This window comes from Benincasa hispida, chromosome 9 (assembly GCF_027475165.1).
Source record: "Benincasa hispida cultivar pf3 chromosome 9, pf3_genome.v1.1, whole genome shotgun sequence".
Taxonomy (NCBI): Eukaryota; Viridiplantae; Streptophyta; class Magnoliopsida; order Cucurbitales; family Cucurbitaceae; genus Benincasa; species Benincasa hispida.
Genome location: NC_143486.1, coordinates 83800636 through 83827321, shown reverse-complemented (window position 1 = coordinate 83827321; position 26686 = coordinate 83800636). Strand labels below are relative to the sequence as shown.

Below are 26686 nucleotides of genomic sequence, written 5' to 3'. Positions count from 1 at the left end.
ATGCATTAGGTTACAATTGGTCATTCTTTCTTAATGTCCGAATCAATCCAAAAAAGTAATGCAATTGACTAAATGAAAGGGCTTGTGTGACAACGTTTAGTTAATTTAGAAATATATGATATGTTGATATTGCATAGGGAGTTTGTATTGGCTTTCTCTACATTCGATTAGGCTTAAGAAATGGTTAATCCTTGAATGTTTTCATAATTAATCGATGATTAGATTCATAGATAACCCAATGGTCTCTAGACCAGCGAAGGTAATCTTATTCTCAATTTCTCTTTTTCTCAATCTATCTTACTTTACAATTTAATTTCCACATAGTTTTCCCTGTTAACCAAACAACAAGACCCTTGTTTTTATTGCTTTTCAAAGGCGAATTTAGCTAGAAGAAATTCTATCTTAGGCTCCCTGTGGTTCGACCCCGGACTTATCACGTGTGCTACCTAGTAGTGTAAGTAGTCAGTTCGGTGAATTATAAATATTATTTGATTGTCGGGGGAAGCTTATGACACCCATTCTCCTAAAACATAAATGATTTTCAATTCTCTGGAAGAAAATGGACAACATAATAAATAAATTAAGAGGTGAAAGTAGGGTTTAATAGTTCAATTTTTTTAAAACCAAGTGGTTATTAAACGAGATCTTGAATATTTGACTTTCATTTTTATATTGAGGATTGTTTGTATACGCATTATTAGGAACATAACTGTCTATCATATACACCATGGTTAATGATTTTTTTTTTGTACAAATGTTTGATTCCTTACCTTTTACACTAATAAAAACGAAATGATTTTTTTTTTTTTGTACATACTCGTTTTTTGAAACAATTTTTTATGGTTACTTTTTAAGGTTTAGTCTAATTTGCCACTTACAAATGAAATAATAATATCCACAAAAAAGTTTATGTACATGTAAAAAAAAATGCATAACAATGAATAACACTCATACATCACAAATTATTTCCAACGATTAAACGAAATTTGGACTATAAAAAGTAGACTCTGAATTTAAAATTAATGAACCTCAAACTAATTATTGGAGGAATTTTGCAATTAGTTTGAGCCCTATAAGTACGATAACAAAATATAGGTAGATTAGAATAAAGCTAAATACAAATAAAACTAAAATCAAACATACTACATACCTTCAAAGGTTCGGAATGAATTAGATCGAAACACTAAGACTAAATAGAGTTATCGTTAAGAGTTTATTTATATGTTCACAAAAACTAGGGTGTCATTAAAGGTCTCATTAGAGGTAGTTTTCGTCAGAATTGGTGGTCTGAGGTGGATGATAGTGTTGGTTGACAGAGGTAGTGTTCATCGGAATTGATCATCGAAGATGGTTTCTGTCAAAATTAGTCGTCGATAGTGGAACCATTGAAAATATTAGATGGGAGAGGTTTGAAATGAGTTGGAGAGAGAGTTGAATCATTTCATAATCGCTCTCTCTCTCAAACATGCGTAGAGTCAATTCAAATTAAGCACTCAAAATCAAAAGGGAATGCTATAATTAAGAAGTTATAGACTTATAAACGTACAATATTGTTGCTATATTTACTAGTTTTTTTTTTTTTTTTTTTTTTGTCACTTATGCCGATGGCCTTAAATATATTCTCAGTACAGTTTCTGTGTCCAGATTTGTCTATTGTAAATTTTAGTGTACATATTGCTTTAGGGTAGAAATAGAAGATGTAAATTGCACTACGCAAGACAATTCTAATTATTTATCAACAATATGGAACTCCAAGGAAAATGACAATCTAACTGATACTTTATTTATAAATTTCAATTGAAACGATTCTAATTGTTTATCTTGATCAATGATTCAATCGAAAATTATTATTTTCGATTGAAAACGATAACAATAATTAAGCAATTGAAACGATCCACAAACGCAAACGTACGATTAACAAGGATTCGGCGTAACCCAAATGGGTGGAAGTAAACGCCGGCGGGAATGGGAGCTGCCGGAGTAATACGGTAGCGGTTCAAAGCTTTCGTCACACAATCGGAAAATCCCCATATCCGGCTCTTCACCCTGTCCCTGATAATCGTTGTCGGAATAATCATCGGTGTAATATATACAATTCCCTGAGATTCCAGCAAAATCAGCAGCAGAGAAAGCCATCGAAGAATTTCCCCCAATAAACAACGCCATTTCATTCAAGTTTTCAACCTTCTCCCACCGCGGCCCTTCCCATTCCATTCGAAACACCTCAAACCGAACCGTCCGATAAATTACAGATACCAGGTCGTCATCCATGCCGTCGTTGACGATATCCAAATACCGACTCACCAGCAGCAATTCCTGCCCTAATTTCACCAGATATTGTATATCGCCGGCCAATTGCCTCTCCGTCGCAACCAGTGAAACTTCAGAGCGCGAACCGCGTAGATTTATCACCGAAACGACGCCGTACTTATCCACCGCGTAGAACACTCCGTCGGAGAATACAATATCTTCGCAATCGGACGGTGCGTCGTCTACGAAAGTCCACGATCCACCGCTCCGGCAAAACGCCAAATCGCCGCTGTGATTGAGAATCGCCACGGCCGAGAAATCGTTTTGATTCCATGGACTTGAGGACAAAACGATCTTCTTGACAAAAGAATCGCGCATCTGCCGCAAATTTCGGGTGTAGATGTGTCCGGTGGGTGTACGAATAAGGTATTCTCGGCCAACTCTGGAGTAATCGAAAGAGACGACGTTGGGGAACGTAGAGAGGGGAGGTAGACGAAGCTTGGCCCTGGTTAGGGGGTTGAGGAGGAGGATCGTCGGAGTTTCATCGAGGATCGCAAGCCACCCGTGAGAAGAACCGCACCGGCGCTTCCGGAGAGAAGCCTCCGGGAGGTGGAGGAAGTGGATTTTGTTGTCGGTGAAGTTAAATAAACCACATTGGGAGTCGTGGTACAGAGGAATTATGAGGCATGGGAGCTGGGGAGGAAGACGGTGAGGAATTTTGGGGACCGATGATCGCCAGCTCCGACAGACAACTCGAAATCGGAGATAGTCGGAGTAGACGGTAAGGTGATCGGAGATGTATTGCAGAAGATCGGACGGGAGTTTAGTCCAGTCGGCCATTTTTCCAAGGCCTTGCACTTTCGTCGAGGAGATATATTTGTTCTGAAAGATGAGATGATGATGACGTGTTTACCAGACTTTTTTTTTTTTTTTTTTTTTGTCATTTTGACTTATATAATAGAACTACATCATTCTTCTTCTGTTTAATTAATTTAATTTGTTGTATCTTTTGGTTTTTGAAGAAAATATAATAATCAAAGAGGCAAAATAGAAGGAAAATCCACTCTGGCCAAGTTTAAGAGCCAAGAAAGAAAAAGACCTACAAACTAACTGATAGAAATAGAATCCATTAATTAGTATAGGCCAAGTTCAATTGAAACAACGTTCTCTAAAAGGGAAAAAAATAAACTAATGGATTAAATGGAGAACAGACTACTAAAAAAGGGCAACAATGTTACTCATTAAGAAACATATGTACATGTGCAAATACTTTTAAGTTTTATTTGATTCATCATCTTTTCTTAATTTTCATTAGAAATCTTCGTTATTTCTCAAACCATTATCAAAATATCTAATCTGATTAGCCAGACAGCATTCCAGAAATCCGTACTAAATTTTATCAAACGAGTACGAGACTTTATAAAAGTTTGAACTCGTAGATAAATATTAAAAAAATTTATTATTGCTGATCCTCTACTTGGATCACAGTACTGAGTACACCAAGTACTTGACCTCTCCTTCAAATTTTTGTGGGTCGACCGCTACTTGAGCTATTTGACAACCTACGATATACAATCTCGAGAGCACAAGCCACTTGAAAAGAAAATACAAGAACCATTCTTTTTCTCAAGTAAATCTAAGCTAAAGGCAACGAATTGCTGCAGTTATTCTTTTCATTAGATGCATTGGCAAAAAATATTTTAGAGTTCCTCTCTCGTACATCTAATATTCTAAAAGTTACAATTATTGATCATATGGTAAACAATTTTTTTCGAACCCTTGTAGTAGGGGTATGTAAGGATAACATGACTCGTAGATAAGTAATCAGAACTTGACATAATTAATGGATTGGCCTCACTTTCTTAAACAAAATTTATGCATAATCTGATTAAAGTAATAATTAAACAACACTAAATCATCAAAAATAAATATTTTTCGCTCAAAGTATCCAAATGGAAGGTTAAAGCAAAGATGGAAGAAGACCTTTAAGTTTCAGCTTGTGTCTCCATGGCAACACTTGTGTTCATAGCAATTTCTGCGACCTCATCAACAGCACGTAAATCGGGATAATTCCGATGGTTTAGAGAATGCAACCATAAGGCCACAGCTCCATCTTTGTGCTCCGTGGATGCAATGTGAGAATATATTTGCTTCATTTTGAAATCTTCTGCTACCTCTTCGTATGCTTTCATTGATACCTCTTCATGACTGTCTTTCCATTTTTGATTATACGATGTGAATAGGCATTCATCTAAGTACAGCCCAACCTCAGGTGCAGTGGGCACATTGATATTTACATCCCTGTGTGAATTTTGGTTACCAAAAGTTGATGGAATCCAATTCTATTCTATTAACAAATGAAAATCAAATCAAATTGTAGTTGAAAATGGCAATTACTTACTTTTGCAAAGCTTTCTCAATCAATGACTCTGGAGCACAGTTCCTCATAATTGCCACGGCAAGACCCATCATCTTCCGGATCTGATGAAGCATGAAGCTCTGCCCTACAACTTCACATTTCACAAATTCAATGCCTTCAACCACGACGGTGGTAGACGCATCAAATGAAACAATGAATCGACGAGCAGCAGGGTCCTCTGCTTTTGTTCTGGTAGTAAAATTATGGAAGTTATGAGTTCCTACATAATTCTTCAAAATCCTATTGAACCTAGCCTTCTCCTCTTCGCAATACTTGAAGCTCCCTGAAGGTTTCTCGTTCCCATTAACACTCTCTTTGCTTACAACAATCTCTGAATCATTCCCTAATCCAGACATTTCACTGCCTACACTTTTTGCAGTACTTTCGCTTTCAACATTGAGTTCAGTACAACTATTTTCGACTAAAACGCTACTTTGTTTATTAGAATCAGAGATCGTGGCATTGTCTTCTAAAACCCTATTTTCCTGAACATCAGAAACTTCAATGGCGTTTCCAGTGTTCGACGAAATGTGTGACTCAATTATCGCAGTTTTTACTTCGAAATTGCGCTTGCCCATCAAGCCTTCAACCTTGCGTCCTCGTTCAGAGCACTCTAAGCACTTCACAAGCTCGTTGTCAGACCCTAAACTAGCCTTCACACTTTCTCTATCACGATGACAATTAGGATCGAGAGCGAATACAGGAATTAGGTATACATACCTTCTCCGATCACAAAACTTTTTCGCATTAAATGACGCTGTAACGCGCTTGTACCCGAAAATTCGAATCTGAGGCGAAAGATTCGAATTGAGACGATCAACAAAACCAGGCGGATCGATGTAGAAGCGACCGGAAACGACCTGACCCACGGCGCTCACGCCCTTATCAGTGCGAGCCGAGCGGGCCCAATCGTAGCGCTTCGAGAGCCCTCGGTCCTGCTCCGGGACTGCTCCGGCGAGATATAGGGCTTCTTCAAGGTCAGCTTCAATGGTTTTAGCGCCTGGATTCTTCTGCATCCCTTGGTAACCGACGCCACAGTAAGCAAAGAAAATGGCGACCTTGCGGCGCTTGTACCTTTGTTTCTTCGGCGCCGCAGAACTGGAATTGACATCTTCGTCGTCGGAGGTGGTGGTTGTGGATGACATTTTGAGCTTCTTCGGATCTGGTTCTTCGATCAACGGTTGTGGCGGTGATGTTCTGGTTTCGGTTGGCGGTTCTTCTTCCATTTTAGTCAGGCAGGGGAATGAAGTGAAGTAGACATTAGGGTTTTAGAGTCCATCCCATGACCTATCCAACAGATTTAGTAACTTCCAACTCAATTATTTAATATTTAATATTTTAATTTTGTTCTTTTTCCTTTAGTTCAGTTATTATTTTAATTTCACAATGTACTATATTTATATTGGTTAGAAAATATGAAAATATATTTTTCATAAAACAGTCTATATCGAGATGTGTACTATTTGAGTGACTGTATGGTATATATGTAGTTTTTTTTAATCATTTTTTTCATAAGAAATAACCACTCAGGAAAATTAGAAGTGCAAGTAAAAGAAATACAAGAAAAATTCATTTTGACTAACTCGTGAGCCGAAGTATTTCAATCCCGACGTATAATCACACTTAAAAGTTGATAAACTTGTTAGAATTTCTTATGGAAACTTTAAAATATAAATAAATAGACCTAGATTTGTAATTGGTTCCTCGCCATTTTGGTTCCTATAGCTTAATCTTGGTTTAAAATTGGTTTGTGTGGTTTAAATAGTTTCAAACTTATATTTTATTATGGTAGAAGTTACAAATTGGTGTTTATGTTGTTTAGGGTTAATCAATATTGGATACATGTGTATCTTTTTGTATTTGACAATAAACCATATTTTTTATAGTTTGTGTGTACCTCTGACTATGATATGATTTAAGATTTAATAGGATATATATGCTCGTACACCAAGAAAAATATAAATAGTCAATTTAACTGACATTTGATGTCATAACGGTCAAAAGATTTATAATTCAAATTTTCTAACAAATTAAAAAAGGAAGCTAGATTAAAACATACCATCAAAAAAAATAAAACTTTTAAAATTATCTATTGAAACGTACCCAAATCTAAATAATCAAAATAAAAATTTCAAAACCATATAAACAACCAGGAAAAGAATAAGGAAAAAATAGAAGGGGGAGATTGGCAGTTTACTTTCATAAAAATTATCAAACAATTTTGAAGCCACAAAATGCAAAAATAAAAAATTACAATCCAAATGTTCAACTTTATGATTGTTTTGTTACTTCAAAATGAATTCAGAATTTTCTTGAGCACTTTTCTAAAACTAAGGAAATTGTTATAAATATCTTACTATGCATGGTTAAACATACAAAGTTACAAACTAACCATGAAGCAGTGAAAATCTCAAATCATCGAACTATGAAATTATTACCAATCTAAAAGTTGCACCTCAATTTTTTATTTTTCATTCACGTCAACCTAAAATTAAACTTTTTAATAATAAATATTATAGTTTTTTAATAAATTAAAATAAAAAATAAAAAAGTAATGAATTAAATCATAACCTTAGTTAGATGATTTTTTTTTTAACACGACAATTGTGAGGATGAGAGATCAAACCTCCGATCTATAAGGAAGATTGTGTCAATTACTTGTGATTGAAAATAGTCCAACGAGTCAAATTATGTATAATTTAACTTGACCAAATTGGAGTTTAAAACAAAAGTTTAAAATGTTGATGTGGACATTATAAAAACAATAAATCAACTAATAAGTAAACATTTTAACAATAGTAAATCTAATGATGGTTATTTATGTTATATAATGTTTAAAAATTGATAACGACCAAAATATCGATATCTTAATATTATGAAAATGTCGATAAGAATATCGATAAAATGTCATGGATATTTTTTAAAAAATTATAAAGCAAAATATTCAAAAAATAATTTTAAATCAGTAAATAAATATTTTATATGATTAAACAAATTAAAATAAATATTTTATATGATTAAACAAATTAACATGTATATCATATTTATATGAGTGAAATCTTATTATTTATCTGTATCTATGAAAACATAGAAATATCAATATAATATATGATATTATATTTAATTTATTGTTCATTTTTTTTAATCATACGTTGAAATGTGAACCGAAATTTTATATCATGGTAAAAGGAAAAAGAAAAAGAAAAAAACAATATTTACATACAGCCTAAGAATGCATATAAGTTCATACTCTCCAAAGTAATTAAAAAAAAGATAAATTATCAACAATTTTAATGGGGTAAGAAGGCAAATGTAGCAATTAGCATACGTTCAATCGGACGTCCAGGGTTAGTATTCCATGAAACTGACAGTTGCTTAACGCGTAAGCCATTGCAAAATGGTTAGCGACGGAACACGCGGGCCAAAGGTCCGCATCCCACACCCCTTCGATTGGTTCTAGCGAAGAATCTCGAGTTCACGAGGTTGCGGATCAAATGGCCTTGAAACTTCTGAGACCAATCATTCGATTGCAAATGGTGGAGCAGTTAACATCCGATTCCCTAAACCAGCAAAACCAGAAACATCGAACCGTGTAGTGTTCTTGAACACCAAACTCATTAAGATCATCGTTCAAACGTCAATTCCTTCCTCGTTCTTTCCGCGACATCCTCCGCAGTCGGAATTGATTGCTTCTTGGTAACGTTTCTCATTGTTTGCTAAGTAATTTCTATTCATCGCCTTGTCTTCTTACGGTGTTCAAACGCGGAATTCTAATCGCATGACTTAGCGAAGCGTTTTGGTTGTTTAGCTATTTGTCTATTGAATATGTATACATGACGAATCACTCTCAAAGCATCTTTCGTTGCATTTGCGTTTTTTCTTCTAGGTTTATTTTTTCTTCTAGGTTGCATTTGCTAAAAGTAGCACTGTTTACATAGTTATGTAGTTAGTCTTATCTCTTTCTTGAATTTTTCAGCGGTAAATGTCTTCGCGCCAATCTAAAATTGTGATTTCAGCTTATTAATTCGTATTATCAAGGTTGATCGCATCTGCTGCATGTTAGTTTAATCTATTAAGAGGTGTTGATGAAGTTGATTTTGGACAGGTTAAAGATGTTTTAATGTTTTATCCAGTTTGAAATTGAAGAATAGTTTCACAAATTGAAGCAGGTAGTACGTTTGCGCTTACAGAATTAAGCTAGAGCCATGAACTGTCTCCACCACGTCACCAACTACTCTGTTACAATTCTAGCTCGTTATCTTATAACTTATTTTCCTTTTCCTTTTTCGAGTGGCCATCATACGAAGTTAAGATTACACAATATGACTGAGGTTACACTTTGCAGAGTGTGATGCTTTTTCGGTGTTTGATTATGGTTGCAGGACATCTCTATTTTCTGCAACTAAGACTTCAAGGTTTTCACGAGCTTCTTCTGAGTATTATGGGTGATGATAATGTATGCTTCTTATTTAATCCATATTTCCGATGGGAATTTTTCCGGATTATTTAAGCATGTGGAGAAACAAAAAATTTCATTAATTTGGCAATTGTTTCCCTAATGAACTCTCTGCATCACTTTGATATGCTTTTAGTCATAAATTTGTTAGAAGTTAGAATATCCATTATAATGTACAAATTACTTTTTTGTGTTGGAATTCAGGGTTTTGATGAAAGCTACGAGCAGACTGATACTGATACGGTCTTTTTTCTGCATCAATATGATATGCCTTTTCGTTTTGACAACAAATTTCACGTCATGGTATGCTCATGTCAAAAATGTTCGTGAAAAGATCATACCTCTCTTGGAAGTGACTTCAAATTCTAATACATGTCCTGGGCCCTAACTAACCAAAAGGAATGCTTGAGGATGCTTAAAATTTGACTCAGGGATAGGAGATTTTAAAAGAGTATGCTTCTTAGGTATGAGTACGTTGAGCAATATTTGATTTTACAACAAAATTTGTGGTTTATATGGAAAGGATAGGTACAATGGTTGAAATCAGAGCTGGTTTTCTGCTATGTAGGTTTTCTTTTGTTTGAAATTATCTTATCATTTTTAATAATTTCAGTGTTTCTTTTTGGTTACCTGTAGGGGCAGTGATACGCAATGGAAGAGAAATCCTTTTCCAGGTAGAGGTTACAATTTTAGCTTTCTGATTTTTGTGTAGAGCAGAGGTCAGCAGGAAGATATTTCGTTGCTCTTAATTGAGGGGATGCTTGGCGTTTGAAATTCATCCTGGATGTTGTTGTTTCTTTTAATATAAATCAGTTAGAATTTGAGGTGGGTGGACTTCACGACTGTCAATGTTTTAGATCAAATCTCCAAGTCATGTTAAACTTATGAGAGAAATTCTGCACTCATAATTTTTCAATTGTAATTACAGGCATTCAACTGGGAATCTCATAAATGTGATTGGTGGGGAAATCTAGAGTGTAAAATTCACGATATTGCTAAAAGTGGATTTACCTCTGTGTGGTTGCACCTCCAACTCATTCCATTGCTCCTCAAGGTCATAGTAACAAATTTACTTGAATTTTTATGTTCCTTTTACATGTGTGCGTGCAAAACTCTTGATATTTTCTTTACAATTTCAGGTTACCTCCCTCAGAACCTGTACTCCCTAAACTCTTCATATGGTTCTGAGGACATGCTGAAAGCTTTACTTCAGAAAATGAAGCAGTGTAAGGTTAGAGCAATCGCTGGCATAGTCATCAATCATCGTGTTGGGACTGTTAGAGGACATGGAGGAATGCATAATCGTTTTGATGGAATACCATTACCATGGAACGAGTGTGCTGTTACCTCGTGCTCTGGTGGCCTGGTATTTCTCTGTTACAATTTCCAAGTGAGTTCATAATTATCAGAAAACCTTTGGTCTTTATTCTGCGGTATCTATTATAGGGCAATCGTAGCACTGGGGACAACTTCCACGGCGTTCCAAACATTGATCATAGCCAAACTTTTGTCCGTAGAGATATCAGCTGAAGTGGCTATGCAACAGTGTTGGGTTTCAGGATTTTCGTTTTGATTTTGCAAGGGGGTAATACTGTCCTTCTCTGTTTGTGTGTATGTGTGCATATATATTGGGGGGTTGGGGCGTTGCAGAGGTTCAAGGATAAATTATTCTGAAAATGACAAGCTCCCTCTTCTCTGTTCCAAAATTTCACTTTATCATCATCTCAAATTTTGTCTTTTCTTTTCTTTTAAGGAGTTCTTCAATTGGTTCTAACATACAGTTGCCTTCTTTTATCTTTGATGTTTGAACTCAGTTTTTCTGCAAAATTCGTGAAAGAATATATAGAAGCAGCAAAGCCAATGTTTTCTATTGGAGAGTATTGGGATCCTTATAATTATAATGGCCATGACTTGGACTATAATCAAGGTAAGATGATGATGCATTATGTTGATAAATTGAAATCATGTTTTAAGTTATATCAAGTTTCTTGAATTTTAGTTTATTTGAATGGTTTATGTCTGTATAATATCCTATGTTCTTATCAATTCATGTGTTCCATAGTGATGATTACAACTCTAAACGCAGATAGGCATAGACAATGGATAATAAATTGGATTGATGGCACAGGACAACTTTCATCTGCTTTTGATTTTACAACTAAGGGAGTTCTTCAGGTATCGGTGTTGTATGTGAGGCCATTGCTAACCCCCTTCCCTCCTCCAAATTGTAATACTAAGGACCTCAAATCTTAATTACTTAAAATAGAAAGGATCAATTGACAATAATGTCAGGATTTTCATTTCCCTATAGATCAGTAGATCTACAATGTTTGGCTTACTCTTTCCATTTGCTTCTTTTCTCCTTCTGTATTGAGTGAGGTTTGGGATATGTTAATATATGCTCTTGCTAGTACAATGATTAACTAAAATGCATTTGTTTCCTCGTTTACTTCTTGATAAACATAATCTAATTAATTTTGCTTGTAGGAAGCTGTTAAAGGACAATTATGGCGTCTGCGTGACTGTCAAGGAAAGCCACCAGGTGTGATGGGGTGGTGGCCTTCAAGGGCCGTGACATTCTTAGATAACCATGATACTGGTTCAACACAGGTACCACAAATTCATAACTATTTGTGAAATTATTCGTTGACAAATTTCAACATTTGTGTTTCATTCCTCATTATGTGTGTGATAACATGGTCTCAATTTGACCATGTAGCCATTGTGCTTTTATTTGGATTGATATGATATTTGAAAACACATGTTTGGAAGTCATGCCCTGTATTGGGGATTGAGTGTGACCAGACCATACATGAAATTGTCTTAGGAAGCAATGGAGAAAAGAAGTATTGATGCATACCTGCATGAAGTTATAATGTCTGGTTGTTCTACGGCTTTTATATGGCCAGATATGCTGCCAACAGAACAGTTACTGGATTCCGTTCCATTTGCCTATGTAGCTTTCATGTTATTGGAGGAAATTATCTTTTGTAAGTTGTGTATGCATTTTTACAACATGTAACTGAGATGTACTGGTCCAGCTCAAAATATATCTGAGTCTCTCTTTTATATGGGTTTGTTTGAACTTGAACCAATTAAAATATAAATAGTTATGGCAATCCAAGTCTGTATCTTCACAAGTAGATTGCTTTAGATTATTATTTGGAAACTCATAATTAACTTTTTTTCCTAGGTTGAAAGCAAGCATCAAATGTGCTTTCAAGTATAGATATGGACTTGGCAGATCATGACTATTAATGCAACTTGACTTGCTTGGCAAATGAACCTATATTATTCTTCACGTGTATTTTCTTGAAATATATATAGAAGCTGAAATTGTACCACCATAATATTAGTGACCACTAACCTCAGCTTGCCATTGTTCTTGCAGGCCCATTGGCCCTTTCCTGCCAACCATATCATGGAGGTATACAACTGTGACATCATACCATCGCATTTGCAGTCTCTCGTTCTTACTTGTAGTCTTATTCTCGCTGCACTGTCACTTTCTTTGTGGTTTTTGGAAGCTTTCAATTGTTTGGTCCAATTATTCGTTGTATAAGTCTAAATACCCAATCACATGTTCCTCATCGAGTTGTGTTTTTTGGAAGCTCTCAATTGTTTGGTCCAATTGATCCTATGTACGACTCCGGCCCTATCTTCCTACATTGGATGTTCTTTAAAGCAAGTGATTCTTGGAGATCTGTCTACATTTTGAGTTTGTTTCCAACTTTTAACTTCAAATCCTATAACTGTTCAAGCATGCTAGGTGATCAGTCTTTGACATTTCTGGGTTAACTTCATTAAAGAGCTTAATATTTATTTTCTCGTCTTCCAGTTGCTACCGCAACTACTTTTATGCTTGGCCTAGAGTAGTGTCTAATTCCGTCATGCATCTAATTTCTGCTTCCTCGAGCTTTGGTTTATTAATCCACAATGCCCTGCAGGGCTATGCATATATTCTTACGCATCCAGGGATTCCAACAGTATTTTATGACCACTTCTATGATTGGGGTGACTCGGTGCACAGCGAGATAGTAAAATTAGTATGTTACATGATTAATAATGCTTTAATTGAGTTTGTTATCCTCTATTCAAGCAAACTCCTCATGGTACTTAATTCTATTTTTCTTGCAGATGGACATTCGGAAACGTCAAGACATCAACAGTCGGTCATCTGTGAAGATCCTCGAGGCACGATCAGATCTTTATTCTGCAGTAATTGGGGAGAAACTGTGCATGAAGATCGGAGTGGTTCTTGGTGCCCTTCTGGTTCGGAATGGACTATTGCAACCTCTGGCCGCAGATATGCAGTATGGGAAAAATAAGGTTTGGAGATTTTATCTACTTTCCCCAACTTTTTCCGGAAATTTAAATACACCATGCTGTCAAGTCTGTTATAGAAATGATTGCTCTATTCAAGCAAACTACCCTTCCCTATGTGGAGCTTTGAGTGCTATATATGGTGGACTGACTCTCGAACAAAGTTTATTGTACTTGGAGAATAGTTATTCATTATTTGGATTATGTAGATACTTACCCCAATATCTCTTTGTTTACGGATTCGTCCATGCTTTTATTAAGTTAGAGTAGATGGTAAAATGGTGCTCATCACGAAATTGTTCAATGACATTACTAAAGGTCGTTGTCGTTGTCATGCAGATGTATGCTACTTGGAGGAGTACAATGATTTATAAACTTATAGTTGGAATAATGAAAATTAGGAACGAACCACTTTGAAGTCCACTATGAAATTGGGATGATGCATCTGGAACTATGAAGAAGTTTGAGGAGTTACACATCCATAGGAAACAACAATTATTTAGATCTAGAAGCAAGCAATACGAGGCTGTCTTATTCTCGTTTTGGAGCTATTATCAGAATTTTGTTTCCCTTTTCTAGAACCAAATCCAGTGAAATCATATTCATATTCAAATTCAAATATATATATATATATAACGGAAGTGCGAAAGTCACAGATGACCTTTTTTTTTCTAATGATTTATTTTCAATTATAAAGTTATAAATAATAGTGGAAAACTTTAAGTTTTAGGGACCGTATTAGAATGAGTTTGGATTATCATGTAATCCAAAAACCATGTTTGGATTGAGTGATTTGGACCCGATTTGTAATATTTAATTCGTTCCATTCCAATAATTTTTAACCCAAATCTCTTTCTCACTGTTTTCACGTTTCACTATTCATTTTCATTTTGCCTTCAATTCTTCACGTATTCCAATACTTCTCTGATTCTTAGTTTCAATCTCTCGAAGAGCAATGCGTACAGATATAATCTCCCTGGGTCATTCTATCATAAATTTTGAAAAAGTAGAAACCCAGGGAATGGGGGAGCACTGGTTGTCTTTCCATCGATGCCTCAAAACTAGTTATTACACCCCGCCCGGTCCTTATTAGGGTACAATTCCTATCATCTGCAGGACTTATGCTCCATAGACATGGATGTCTTTACATCTGGAGGATATTTTATATGGGTGCAACAACTGAGTAATCATCCATTCTTTGGATGAATCTGAAGGCGTGGAGGAAGACTGAAGTTAATTTGAATGAGCGAACCTCTGTGGATCTTGCAAACGGGTCGAGTGTATTAGAACTTAAAATTAAATTTGGTATGTATATTGATGGGATGACTTCAGTAAACGGATGGGATTTGAACATCCATAATGATGAGCGGAACATTAGAAAATTAGGGGGAGAGTTTAGGCATAGTAAGCTGAAAAATGAACCAAGGACATGGCCTGATCGATTCAGTTTTATTTAGTCGGTCGATTCAATTCTGTTTCAGTCAGCAGTTTGATTGTTGGTTATGATGTTTCTGATATTTCAAAAGGTTAGTTTCGGTATCTGACTAAATCGAGTCGAACAAATCTGTTTGTTCTCTTAATTCTTAAAGTGTGTGCCACATGGCAGAAGAGCAGGGAAGAGACTACCAAGCATCACCATCACCATACCATGGTCAATGCGCTCATCATTTTGCTTTGAAACTCCAAAAGATACACAGAACAACGCAACCCTTCCACGGCTTCCCTAATCTCAACCTTCATCCTGTGAATGTATGTATTAGTTGGGCCATTACCATGTTTATCAACAGTGAATCTCTATAATTCTTACATTTTTATTTTCTCTTTCTAAATTTCTTGAGTTATATAACGGTCCCGTGTGGACACTACCTTGTCCCAGTCATCAAACTTGGACAGCTTTGTTTTACTTGCCACTTGATTATTGGATAGGGCTGATTAATTTATTCTCAAGGGGTACTAATTAATCACAGCTAGCTAGTTTGCTTTTATAGATTTGACAAGTAAATATTCATGATTCATCTACTAGCAGCAGCACTAGCACTTTCTATATGCCTATTGGAAATTATGATTTTTTATTCAGAAACACATTCAAACTACTGTTCGAAGCAGAGTCTGCCATTCATGTGACTGAATATTATCTACCAGCAACACGGCTTATTGCAGGAAAACGAGTCTTTCTTTTTTTATACCACGCACTCATCTTTTTGTTCTCTAACTGCCGTTTCAGATTCTCTTCATGCAGGATTGTAAAGTAGATTTGTTGAGGCTCCAAATGCAGCAGCGATGAACATCACCTCTCTCTGACGTCCACCGCCGGATCATAATTGGGGATTCTCAGGTAAAGTTTAAAAAAATAAATAATAACTGTTGATTTTTTATTGGCTTTGAGACATTTTCATTAAGGCAGATATCCACTTTTTATCCACAACGGCTCGCAATCATTGAAAACAGTGTGGGAATCCCATCCACCGAGAGCTGTGCGGTAAGCAAAAGTGTAAGGCCCACTTGAACAATAACAAAACGTTGTTGGTCTTTACTGCTTTCTTGCTGCCTGTTCCTTTGAATGAAAATTCTTGTTTTGGTCAACCATTCTGAATTTTAGTTAAGAAAGAGAAATAAAATTAGCTGCTGCTTATAAGCATGCGTAAGTAAATTTTTCTAGTCGTCGTCCCTACAATGGCATACACGTTTCCCCAAGGAAAATGGAAGTTGTTGGAATTGCACCCAGGCCAAGGAACGAACCACATGAACTTTTTCCTAGATGTAAGACAGACCACATGAATATTTTCCCCATGAACATTAGACTAAATGAAGGGTAGTGGGTCATTTTACTCATGTGGATATCTACTATCTAGGGCCTGGGTTCCACATTTTAGACCAGTGAAAGGGTTTAGGATGGTTTTTTAATTAGAAAAATATTTGGGTGCATCTCAAATAGAATTCATCTTTGTGTATTCCACCAAATCTTCCAATTATAATTTATCATGTGTCAAATTCTTTTTGCTTATATTTTTAAATATTTTAATTATTTTTCTGTATAGTAAGATACATAGAAATAGGTGATATCTGGAATGAATCTAATTATTACTCGTCTAGGTAAGAAGATTGGGAAGAACTCGAGTTTAGGAATCTTTGTGTTCAAGGTGTAAGTTTGAAAAATAGAAGTTCACGAAAACTGTGAGAGAAAATAAGTTTGAAAAGAGTGGGTTTAGGTTTAGACTGTTGAATCTCACTAGCTCGTCCATCAAACCCTATACTTGACAAATCCAAAACCAAACATGAGTTTTGATATATTAAAGCCAAATCTACTTTACCTAAACCCAAACTCTCAATCCAAACACTCAAATAGTGTTCATAACTTTGTGTCTTCCATGGTTTTGAGTATAGAAGCTTCAATTTAAGTTATACAAATAGAGAATATGTTATAAAAATTTGACTTCGTATAGTTTTTGGAATTAATAAATTCATAATCTAGAATAAACAAAATGAGATACTAAGACTGTGTGTCGTTGAGACTTGAGGATACTTTTTCGATGGTTAAAAACATTTCTTTTCCAAAATTTGGAATTTACAAAAAATGTGCTCTTGTAAAAAAGAAAAGGAAAACAAAACTTAAAACTAAAACACAAACATGTTAATTGTCAAACATGAAACTAATTTATTATTCAATATGTTTTTTTATTCAAGTTCAACGAGTGGAAATTAAACTGTTGTTGTTTGAAATATTAATTGGTATCTTTTCTATCAAACTAGACTTGAATTGGCTTATTAGGATCCCATTTGATACCATTTGGTTTTTTGTTTTTGAAAAGCATACTTATTTTTTTACCATGATTTACAACTTTTTTAAAAAATCGTTGATTAAAAAATAAGTTTTAAAAACTTTTTTTTAATCAATGATTTCATAACTTTTTTAAAAAATCATTGATTAAAAAAAAGTTTTTAAAACCTATTTTTTTTAGTTTTCAAAACTTTACTTTTGATTATGAAAATACTCCAAAAATGTGTGGGTATATACAAAAGTAGGATTCATAGGAGTAATTTTTAATCCAAGACAATTACGGAAAGAATTCTAAATTAGTTTTGTTGTGAACCCATTTGTACAAACTCAATTTGTAGGTTAAATGGCTCGTGTTTCTTCTGCAAATTTGGTGACTTTCTCCGAATGTTCAAAATCTAACAATGATTTGGTCTAGAAAGAAGATAATGCTTACATGTATCACAATGATGTTGAACAAATTTCCTTGCAAGACCGACGAATAGTTAATTCCACCATCTAGCGTGCAAACATTATTTTTTAACATTCAAAAAGTTGAAATAAATAATAACCTGTGGAATATTATCACTTTAGTTAGCCTCCAACACCAAGCGACCTAGAAAAAGCATGGAGTTTAATTATATATTTATACAGTTGAAAATTATTATATAGACTTAGAATGATTATGCAAATAATCTTGATTTTTTTTAATAAAAAAGTATATATTATTTTTTGAAAAAAAAAAATGTTGATTGTATACATTTCATTTAACTTTAGCTCCAATGAATATAAGTCAATTATTAAAAGCAACTCTACATGATTGAAGTCGGGTGATATAGACGCTAATGTCCTCACCTTATGTAGAAAAAGGTACTCTAGAATTATGATATTATATTATATCTTTTTGGCTACCAATTTTCGACTATATTTCTGTATAGTTAATTGTTTTGGTAATGGGATTCTGATGTTGCATGATTAGAAGTTTGTCTAGTTATCCTTTATGTTAAATTAATTCTTTTTTTTTTTTAAAGGATGGTGTCATGTTAGCATGTCATTAATAATATTAGTGACTAACGCATGTCATTAATAATATTAGTGACTAACAACAAAGTGAAGGAATGTTATCAAAACTTTTTGACATTATTAAGGGATAAAGTGCATTTAGGAATGTTTATAACAAGGCACTTTAGCACGAGTACTTTAGTGAAAAGAAATGCATCTTATTAACACATTTGATTCTTATTTCTTGGTTCTTGATTTTTTTTTTTTTTTTCCTTCTTTTTTAGGAGCAAAAGCATCCAAGAGTATCTGTATGGTACAGTTTCTTTTTTTCAACACTTTACTTAGAAACATGATAAATACGAATGCGAAGTTTTATGTGATCCAGTGGAAAGTACTTTTAAATGTGTGTGGGGAGTAGAGGAATTAATTTATCTGGTGGATGTGTTAATTAGTTGTGAAAATTTATAGGGTAAAGTGTGAAGGAAGGAGAGAATAAAATCGGGGGTGGTGATGATAAGATCTGGGCAGTAATCTTGAGACAAGATGTGCGGGGTTGGAAGGGGATGATAGGGCAGTGTCCTCGATGGTGGGAAAGGCAAAGGCCAAAGGGTAAGGGTAAGAAAAAAGGGAATCTTAGTTAATCACACACATTTGGCATTTGGTATCCGAAATAAAATAAAATGGATATTGCATTTGAATCAAGGATTGAGACATCAATATTGATATTTCCATTTCACGAATATATCGATAAAATATGATGCAACATGGTTAATAATCGTTATTAGTATTTATTGAGAATTGTTCAAGGCAAGAGTCAAAGTATATATGCGGGCTTAAGTCTATAGGGTATTGGGAAGAGGTAAAAGGGAAGGCACATCCCAACAAGATAAAAGTCAATGCCTCGAGGTTAGGCCGACTAGTCGAATCATTAAATATATACCAATTGAAAAATAACTCTATTACACTCAATTTAGCATCCTGCAACTTCCAGCATTGAAAACAGTTTTAACATCGCCAACATTTTTCATAACTAGAGGTGAATTTCAGAGGAAAGGTCTATAAATAGCCACATCCGACGACCACGAATGTGAGAAGTAATTTCTAAATGAAAGTATTGGTCTTACTTCTTATGTGTTTGATTGAGTTATACACTTATTGTATTAATTTAGGCATTAGAGTGTAGTAGGCTCTCGATATCACACGATAATCATTTACGCAGGTTAGCTCGATAGCAAAATCAGGGAAAGCAAGTTGAAGGTGACGCCCACGAGGCCAGGAGGACCTAAAACAACAACCTAAGCGGGTATTCTTATTCATATTGGTTAAATAGATTTTTTTTTTTTTTTTTTTTTTTGTTATGTTACACATTCATATAGAATGATGGTTAATATTAATGATGAACTCTTAAATTTAGAGATATATAGACAAATAGAAGGAACCCCTAATTTGGGGGCATCGTTTCGTCCCTCGTCCCCGTGATTCAATCATGGCCTCTGTCAGTGACTACAGCACATCTCTCTTTCTCGCTTCTCTGCATTATTTCTGTTCCTGTGTGGGCATCAGACAAAACCAAACCGAATTCCAAAGACAGAGTCTAAAAAGAAAAAACCCATTCCATTCCTCTTTCCATGATTTTGAAAACTGCTGAATTCAATGCGAGTCGTTGGGGGTAGATTTCAAGCCATTAAAAATTCTCAGAGAAAGATAAAAGAGAGAGATAGGGATGTTGGTTGCTTTCATAAATGCAGGCGTACAGACACACACTTATACATATTGGTGGGACTTTTGTTTTTTTCTCTCAAAATTGCTTTCCCCCTTTCCTTTTCTATGGTATAACTGTAAGCTTTTTATATATATATATTAAAACTATTTGCTTCTCTTGACAAAGACCTTTCACTCGACAAAATGGACCATTTTCCTTCCCTTCTCTTTTACTGTGCTTTCCTACCCTCTCTCTTCTTTAACCAACCATCTCACTGTAAATTTGAATTCTTGACCTTGCAAGTTCATGGATACGGAAAGTGACAGCTCTCACCCTCTAATTTCCACCCTTTTTTTTAACCTTTGACTCCAACCTTCCTTTTTCCTTTTTTTACTTTCTCAATTTGACATCCCCTTCAATGTGGTTTAGTATGTGCATGTCATGCCCCTTTATTTTCAATAGTGGGTAGGTTTTAATTCTAGTTTCCTTATTTGTAATGTATATAGTACTTTAAAACAGATATGTACCGGATGATCATGAATTGAACTTATTATAACTCATAAGTGGAATTCCTACAATGTCCCTTTTTTCAGACCAGTTTTTAAGGGTTTATAATTGCCAATTTAAAGATTGGGTGTTTGTTTCTTGTAAGATAAGATAATTACTAATAGTTTAGTTATGTTTGTTTGGTTCCTTCTGGCCAATTAGAGATATTTGAGTCATTATTCTTTTTTTAGTTCAACAAAATCCGAGGTTTGAATTAAATTGTTTAATTACTTGTTAGCTAGCGCTTAAATTTGTGTAAAAATGTTGTAATTTGGACCTTGTAACTAAACTATAGGTGGAAGGAAATTAAAGTATTTTTTTTCTTGATCAATAAATAGTTTTACTGTTTTGAACATCATGAAAAGTCCACAATATTTATAATTAGAAGTTTTTTGTAAAAAAAGAAGAAAGGAAAATTCAGACTGACTGACTTTGCTTCCATATTCCCCCTTTTGTTGTATGTGAAATGAAAACACAAGGAAGTCAGAAGGGGAATTGCAGTTTTGAAAATGCTTTGTGAAACGGACCTAATATGCTACCTCTGGGACCCATCCAACACCGAATTGGCTTCCTAATTCCCTTTTCCCATTTTATCAACAAAACACATTCCCCACTTTTCCTTCTTTTAACTTTTTTTTTTTTCCCTTTTCTTTTAACTTAAATCTATTTAACAATCATTTTCTCATTGACATATTCCTAATTCCTTGTAAAGAAAATACTTAATACATTCCAAACAGATATTTTATTTGGATATCGTAGATTTGAAAACTTATTAGAAAAATATGGATGTTTTAAAACTAATTAGAGAAATATGGTTGTTTTGTCTGTTCGAGATTAGATGTCGAGGATTGAGAATTCGACGAAGGTGAATATCGAGGGTTGAGAACTCGATAAACTCGATGATGCTTTGCTTGGAGACTTGTCAAATGTTGAACATTCGACCTACAAAAGTCGAAAGTTCAACCCTCGACAAGTTGAGTCGTTCTATCTCTGTTGTTGCCAACCTGCACTGCTGACCGAATCTGGGTAGTTTTAATAAGTCTGCCATGTTGTCGTGCCCCCTCCCTAACCACCGCTTTTAATTTCAACTCCTGTGGGTTGAGTGTTCAACACTTGACTTATGTCTTTTTATCAGTCATTCTCATATCACATTTTCGTCTTTGCCTTTGCCCATTTTCGAAATTTACTGCCTTCTTCCTCTACTAAATCCCATTCCTCTCATTTTTCTCACTGCTTTCCATTTCCATCTCTTCTATTTCATTTGATACAAATTGTTCCCACACTTCTCCCTTGATCACAAACTATACTGGTTCGTTACTCTACTAATTTTTTGTTTTTTAAGAATAATTATAAACTTTATTTTTGTTTTTATATTATTATTTATTTATAGATTCTTTTTTTTTTTTTTGTAGTTGTTGCCAGATAAGAAATAATAGGAAAAAGGGGTGAACGTTGTCACTTTGAAGGAAAAAAAAACTATCATCGAATTTGTGAGTTAAACTTTAACTTTTATTTATTAGTAGTTTTTTGTTTTTAATATTTGTTTATGCTAAATATATCATTTTTATTCCTTATATTGATGTCTACCATGATAATGTTAATTTTTTAATATTATTTTTTAATTGAAGATCAATAAGTAATTTTATTTATTTGTCCTTTTTTTTAATGATATTCTATATCTTAGTATTGTTTTTTAGTTTAACAAGTTTAGTTTATTGTTATGTTTAAAAAGTTGATATTTATAGTTTAATACAAAATTATTGTGATAGTTAACAAATTTAGTATAGTTTAAAAAGTTTAGTTTATTCTTATGATATTTGATTTATTTAGTATTAACTTTGATGTTTATAGTGTTAAAATGTTTAGTTTATTATTATGTTTAAAAGTTGATGTTTATAGTTTAAACACTTTAGTATTTTTAGTTTAATACAAAATTATTGTGATTTTTTTTAATATATTTCTTATGATATTTGATTTTTCTAGTATTAACTTTGAAAATATAGTTTGAAAAAGTTTAATTTAATTTATTTTTTTTATTTTGTATTAAATTTGAAAAAATAGTTTTAAAAAGTTTATCTCATTGTAATTTGAAAAGTTTAAGTTGTTGTTATATTTAAAAATAGTTATAAAAAGTTTAATTTATTATTATGTTTAAAAAATTGATGTTCATAAAACTTAAAAAGTTGATGTTTATAAATTAAAAGGTTTAATATTTTTAGTTTAATACAAAATTATTGTGGTTTTTTTAAAAAGTTTAATATTTTTTAATATATTCTTATAAAAAGTATAATACAAAAAGTTGATGTTTGCCTTTTTTTTTTTTTTTTATAGAAAATTGCGGGCAAATGCTTGGATTTTTGTTGCTTACAAATGGTAATATGATTGATGGTATTGATTGAGTTGACTATGATCAACCACCAACTGGAAATTTTAACATAAATATGAAATTGTATTTGAACAATTCATTGAAATGGTTGGGATGTCACTTTGTGTAGATATGGGAACAAATCAGATAGAAATAATATATAGACATTCTAACCTATAATTATCAGAATCAATAAGATTTATGTCATACCCTATTTCGAATGCACAAGCTATGAACTTGATATTCTCAATCGCAGTGCCACTGTTGAATTTAGTGCATTTGTATGTAAATGTAAATAGGATAGGGGTGGATATAAACTTGACTACATCATTGAGTCAGTTTGAAGATCCAATTGAATGTATTGATCCTGATCCGGAGTCAGTTGCATCATCATGTGATAATGAAGATATAACGGCTAACAACCTGTACAGAGACTTCAGAACTAAAATAGATAATGAATTTGAAGAGTTGGATTTCGATGGTCGTGAACATGAGATACTTTCAGATACATTCAATGATTTGGATATGAATGTACTGGATAGCATTCGAGAACATGACCCAATTGTAACCCATGTGAACGTTGACAATACTCAATTGTATAAAGGGATAATTTGTCAAGACAAAGAAATGCTACAACACGTGGTCAAATATTTTGCAATAAAATGTCACGCACTATATGAGGTTGTTGAATCGACACCGACGATTTGGACAATTCGGTGTAAGAAGGGAGAGGAAGGTTGGAAGTAGAGATTTCGTGCAATAAAGAAAAAATCGCATGGCTTGTTCGAGATCACTAAGTACGATGAGTAGCATACATGTTTCTATTCAAAACTAAGTCAAAGTCATGTGCAATTGGATTCATCAATGATTGCACTAGAGTTATGTGATGTCGTAAGAGAAAAACCATCTATCAGTCAACATCAAATCAAAGTTTGGATATCATGTTTCTTACCATAGGGTATGGGAGGGCAAAAGAAAAGTGTTGGTTAAAGGTTGTATATGGTTAAGGAGATCAATCCTGGAACACGTGTAGAGTAGATAGTGAAAGAAACGCTTACTGAAGGTCATGTTATCCTAACTTCTATATTTTATTTGGTCCTTGTATAGAAGCTTTTAATAAATGTCGCCCGATAATTCAAATAGATGGTACACACTTGTACGACAAATATAGATGAAAATTGCTGATTGCTACATCAGTTGACTCGAACAACCATCTTCTTCCACTTGCATTTTTCGTTGCTGATGAAGAGTCTGCAGGCTCATGAGGATGATTCCTAAAACACCTGAGAGAAATTGTAACACACGAAGAGGTGTGTTTAAGATATGTGCGAGCATATATACTACAAATGATGGGTGGAAGTCTGTTTTCCGACAAATCAAGTCATTTGGTTAACTTGATGTTCCTGCCACTATTAGCTAACCTCTATGATACAAGGCGGTATTCATAGGGTGGAGCATGTTTGACATGGTTGTATAAACAACTATGCAAAGCAACAAGACCTGAGATTCGAGAGATAGTTGGGCATCTCATACTTTTGCAACTATGGGCTTAGGAGCGATTTCCAATAATGGCTCCACAGCTACAACATGTTAATGACGCTCAGTTAGTTGGACGAGCCTACGGTTCTCGATATGTTGTTTTAATTCAATTGGGTTCTCGATATGTTGTTTTAATTCAATTTAATTTTTATATCACTTATCTAGTTAATTTAGATTCTAAATTGTCAATTTAAAAATTTAGGTGGAGAGACAAATTTTGTGTGACTAGGACAGCCACATATGTAGTTGTACAGATACATCTGTTTCAACCTGATCAGGTACATTACAATGAACTTAATAAATTATTTTATACACATTTTTATTATATTCGTCTTTAATGTTCTTCAATATAATATTTTGTGTTTCAGGTTATTTGGGAGCTATACAAAATTATTATGCATACTTTGTCCAATTTTTGTACGAATGGTCAAAACATATGGTGGACGATGAGTACTCTCATATGTGTTTCACATTGGTGAGTGACATCTTTCTAACAGGGTGATGAGACAATTCGATTTTCAACTGGATGTCCCATCGCCTTGTAATACTAAACCCCTACTGCATGATATTGACTTAAGGACTGGAGATTGATCCGGATGTCACTCAAGACTATATTCATTGGTATAATAATATCACAAGGCGCTACGTCACTCGTCCGGAGCAGCTGTGGGTCATATGGTAAATGAATGAATATTATCTAATTATTTTTAATTTAAATTTATTTTAAATATTATTTAATTGTTTTATAATTCATAGAGATCGAACAACCGTAGACTCCGTGATGTTGCGAATGATCCAAACCAGGTTCTTGCTATATGTAGTGACAACCAAAGCTATATGGAGGAGATACATTATATATACGATATACCTATTGTTTCTCCACCAACCCCTAGACGTAGAGGACCTATACGAGAAAAATATTAGTTTGATGAGGTTGCCCATAATGTGAAAGATTTGCCCTTGTGATGCAGACGCAAAGTCAAACTAATTATGTTAGCCCAATGATGATTATGCCAGCATTTGGTTCAGGACATTATGACTGAGGCTGTTCTTTCGTCTTCATACGTGCATGGACACGGTCGGGGTTGTGGAGAGCATAATGAATATTCATATCATGAAGTGTCTGCAAAGGTACCAGAGCAACATCAAGAAGAACCAGAGCAACCTCAAATTCGAAGTCGACGACGACAACCAACTCGAAATCGATGACGTCCGTCTTGTGGGACACATTAATTTTTGTAATTATTTTTATATAAATGAGATATTTTAATTTACACTTTTTTATTTTTATGAGATATTATTTTTTTTAATTTATTCTTTTTAGAGTTTAAATAAAATAATAAAATATTTTAGAAATTATTTTTATAAAATGAAAAATTAAAAAAAAAAAAAAAAAAAAAAAAAGAAAGAAGAAGGTCGAATGTCTAAATTATTAAAAAAAAAATCTAAATAATTTCAAAAGTACAATATCTTTCTAAATATTTTTTAACATTACTATATTTTTTTTAATTTTCCCTATTCCAAACTATGCTTATTATTATTATTTATTAACATTTCACTTAATTATCCAGTTTCTCAAGTCACAAATCGATCGTACTTCTATTTTAATTTTTTTTTTGTTTTATATACAAATGTGTGCATTTTATAATGTATCGAAATATTGTTCAAAGATATATTTGAAAAATCGTGTATGACTAATGGTTTGTTTGTATTTGTAAAATAAAATAGGTTATAATACCATTTTCATCTATGTATTTTAAAGGGGATATTCGGGACAATAAGTTGTAAGGTAGAGAGTTGTAAATTTCATCATTGTTTGGTCCAAGGAGTTCGTAGATCTCACAACTAAAAAAAGTAACTTTATACTTTATTAACTCCTTACGTAAGTCTAAGAGTTCACAACTTCATAAACTTCATTCATAAACTTCATAACTCATAGAGTTTATAACTCTACTCAACCTGAACATCTCTTAAAGTTTATTCAATTTTAGTTATTGTAATTTCAATTTATTATTGTTGAAACTTTCAATTTTTTTTTTTTTTGTTATTTATTAACATTTTTACTATAAATTTGACATACGTATCAATTTCTTTAATATTATTATTAAAGCTAATTTTAATCAAATTTAATTTTGAGGGATTCGATTTAAATTTAAAAGTATAATGACTAAAATTTAACCCTTTGAAAATATAGAAATAAAATAGAATTATTACACTGATACTCCAATTTATACTATTGTAAATCGAAAACTTGGGCATTGATATTAAAAATGAATCACTGTTATTGATGAGATCTTAAAATATTATAAACAAGATACCAGCGGTATAAA

General features: G+C 33.6%; 3 protein-coding genes across 3 annotated transcripts; 1 reads left to right on the top strand and 2 right to left on the bottom strand.

Annotated features, from left to right (window-relative positions):
• Positions 1 to 1761: 1761 nt before the first annotated feature.
• LOC120086486 (F-box protein SKIP23-like) lies at positions 1762 to 3476 on the bottom strand. Its single transcript, XM_039043161.2, has one exon. It carries the CDS (start codon positions 3088 to 3090, stop codon positions 1915 to 1917), a length of 1176 nt encoding a protein of 391 aa, XP_038899089.1. The 5' UTR covers positions 3091 to 3476; the 3' UTR covers positions 1762 to 1914.
• A 411-nt stretch (positions 3477 to 3887) lies between these two features.
• LOC120086485 (Pseudouridine synthase family protein) lies at positions 3888 to 6024 on the bottom strand. The gene is made up of 2 exons (XM_039043160.2): positions 4652 to 6024; positions 3888 to 4551 (listed from the first exon to the last, which is right to left on the bottom strand). The coding sequence occupies exons 1-2, from the start codon at positions 5893 to 5895 to the stop codon at positions 4236 to 4238; spliced, it is 1560 nt and encodes a 519-aa protein (XP_038899088.2). The 5' UTR covers positions 5896 to 6024; the 3' UTR covers positions 3888 to 4235.
• Positions 6025 to 8561: 2537 nt separating this feature from the next.
• AMY2 (alpha-amylase-like 2) lies at positions 8562 to 25630 on the top strand. Its single transcript, XM_090318008.1, is given in 21 exon segments — positions 8562 to 9125; positions 9330 to 9361; positions 9760 to 9799; positions 10054 to 10147; positions 10150 to 10179; positions 10265 to 10491; positions 10572 to 10647; positions 10650 to 10710; positions 10940 to 11052; positions 11188 to 11300; positions 11613 to 11735; positions 12517 to 12552; positions 13073 to 13171; positions 13263 to 13374; positions 13377 to 13454; positions 15688 to 15939; positions 18489 to 19507; positions 21865 to 21942; positions 24559 to 24634; positions 24725 to 25034; positions 25113 to 25630. Coding segments are annotated over 15 exon segments (1338 nt in total). The 5' UTR covers positions 8562 to 9020; the 3' UTR covers position 13454; positions 15688 to 15939; positions 18489 to 19507; positions 21865 to 21942; positions 24559 to 24634; positions 24725 to 25034; positions 25113 to 25630.
• The last annotated feature ends 1056 nt before the right edge of the window (positions 25631 to 26686 follow it).

Coding starts and splice junctions, on each gene's coding strand:
- LOC120086486 (XM_039043161.2), bottom strand. CDS start 3,090: ATGGCCGACTGGACTAAACTCCCGTCCGATCTTCTGCAATACATCTCC.
- LOC120086485 (XM_039043160.2), bottom strand. CDS start 5,895: ATGGAAGAAGAACCGCCAACCGAAACCAGAACATCACCGCCACAACCG. Junction 4,552..4,651: donor ATTGAGAAAGCTTTGCAAAA/GTAAGTAATTGC, acceptor AAATTCACACAG/GGATGTAAATATCAATGTGC.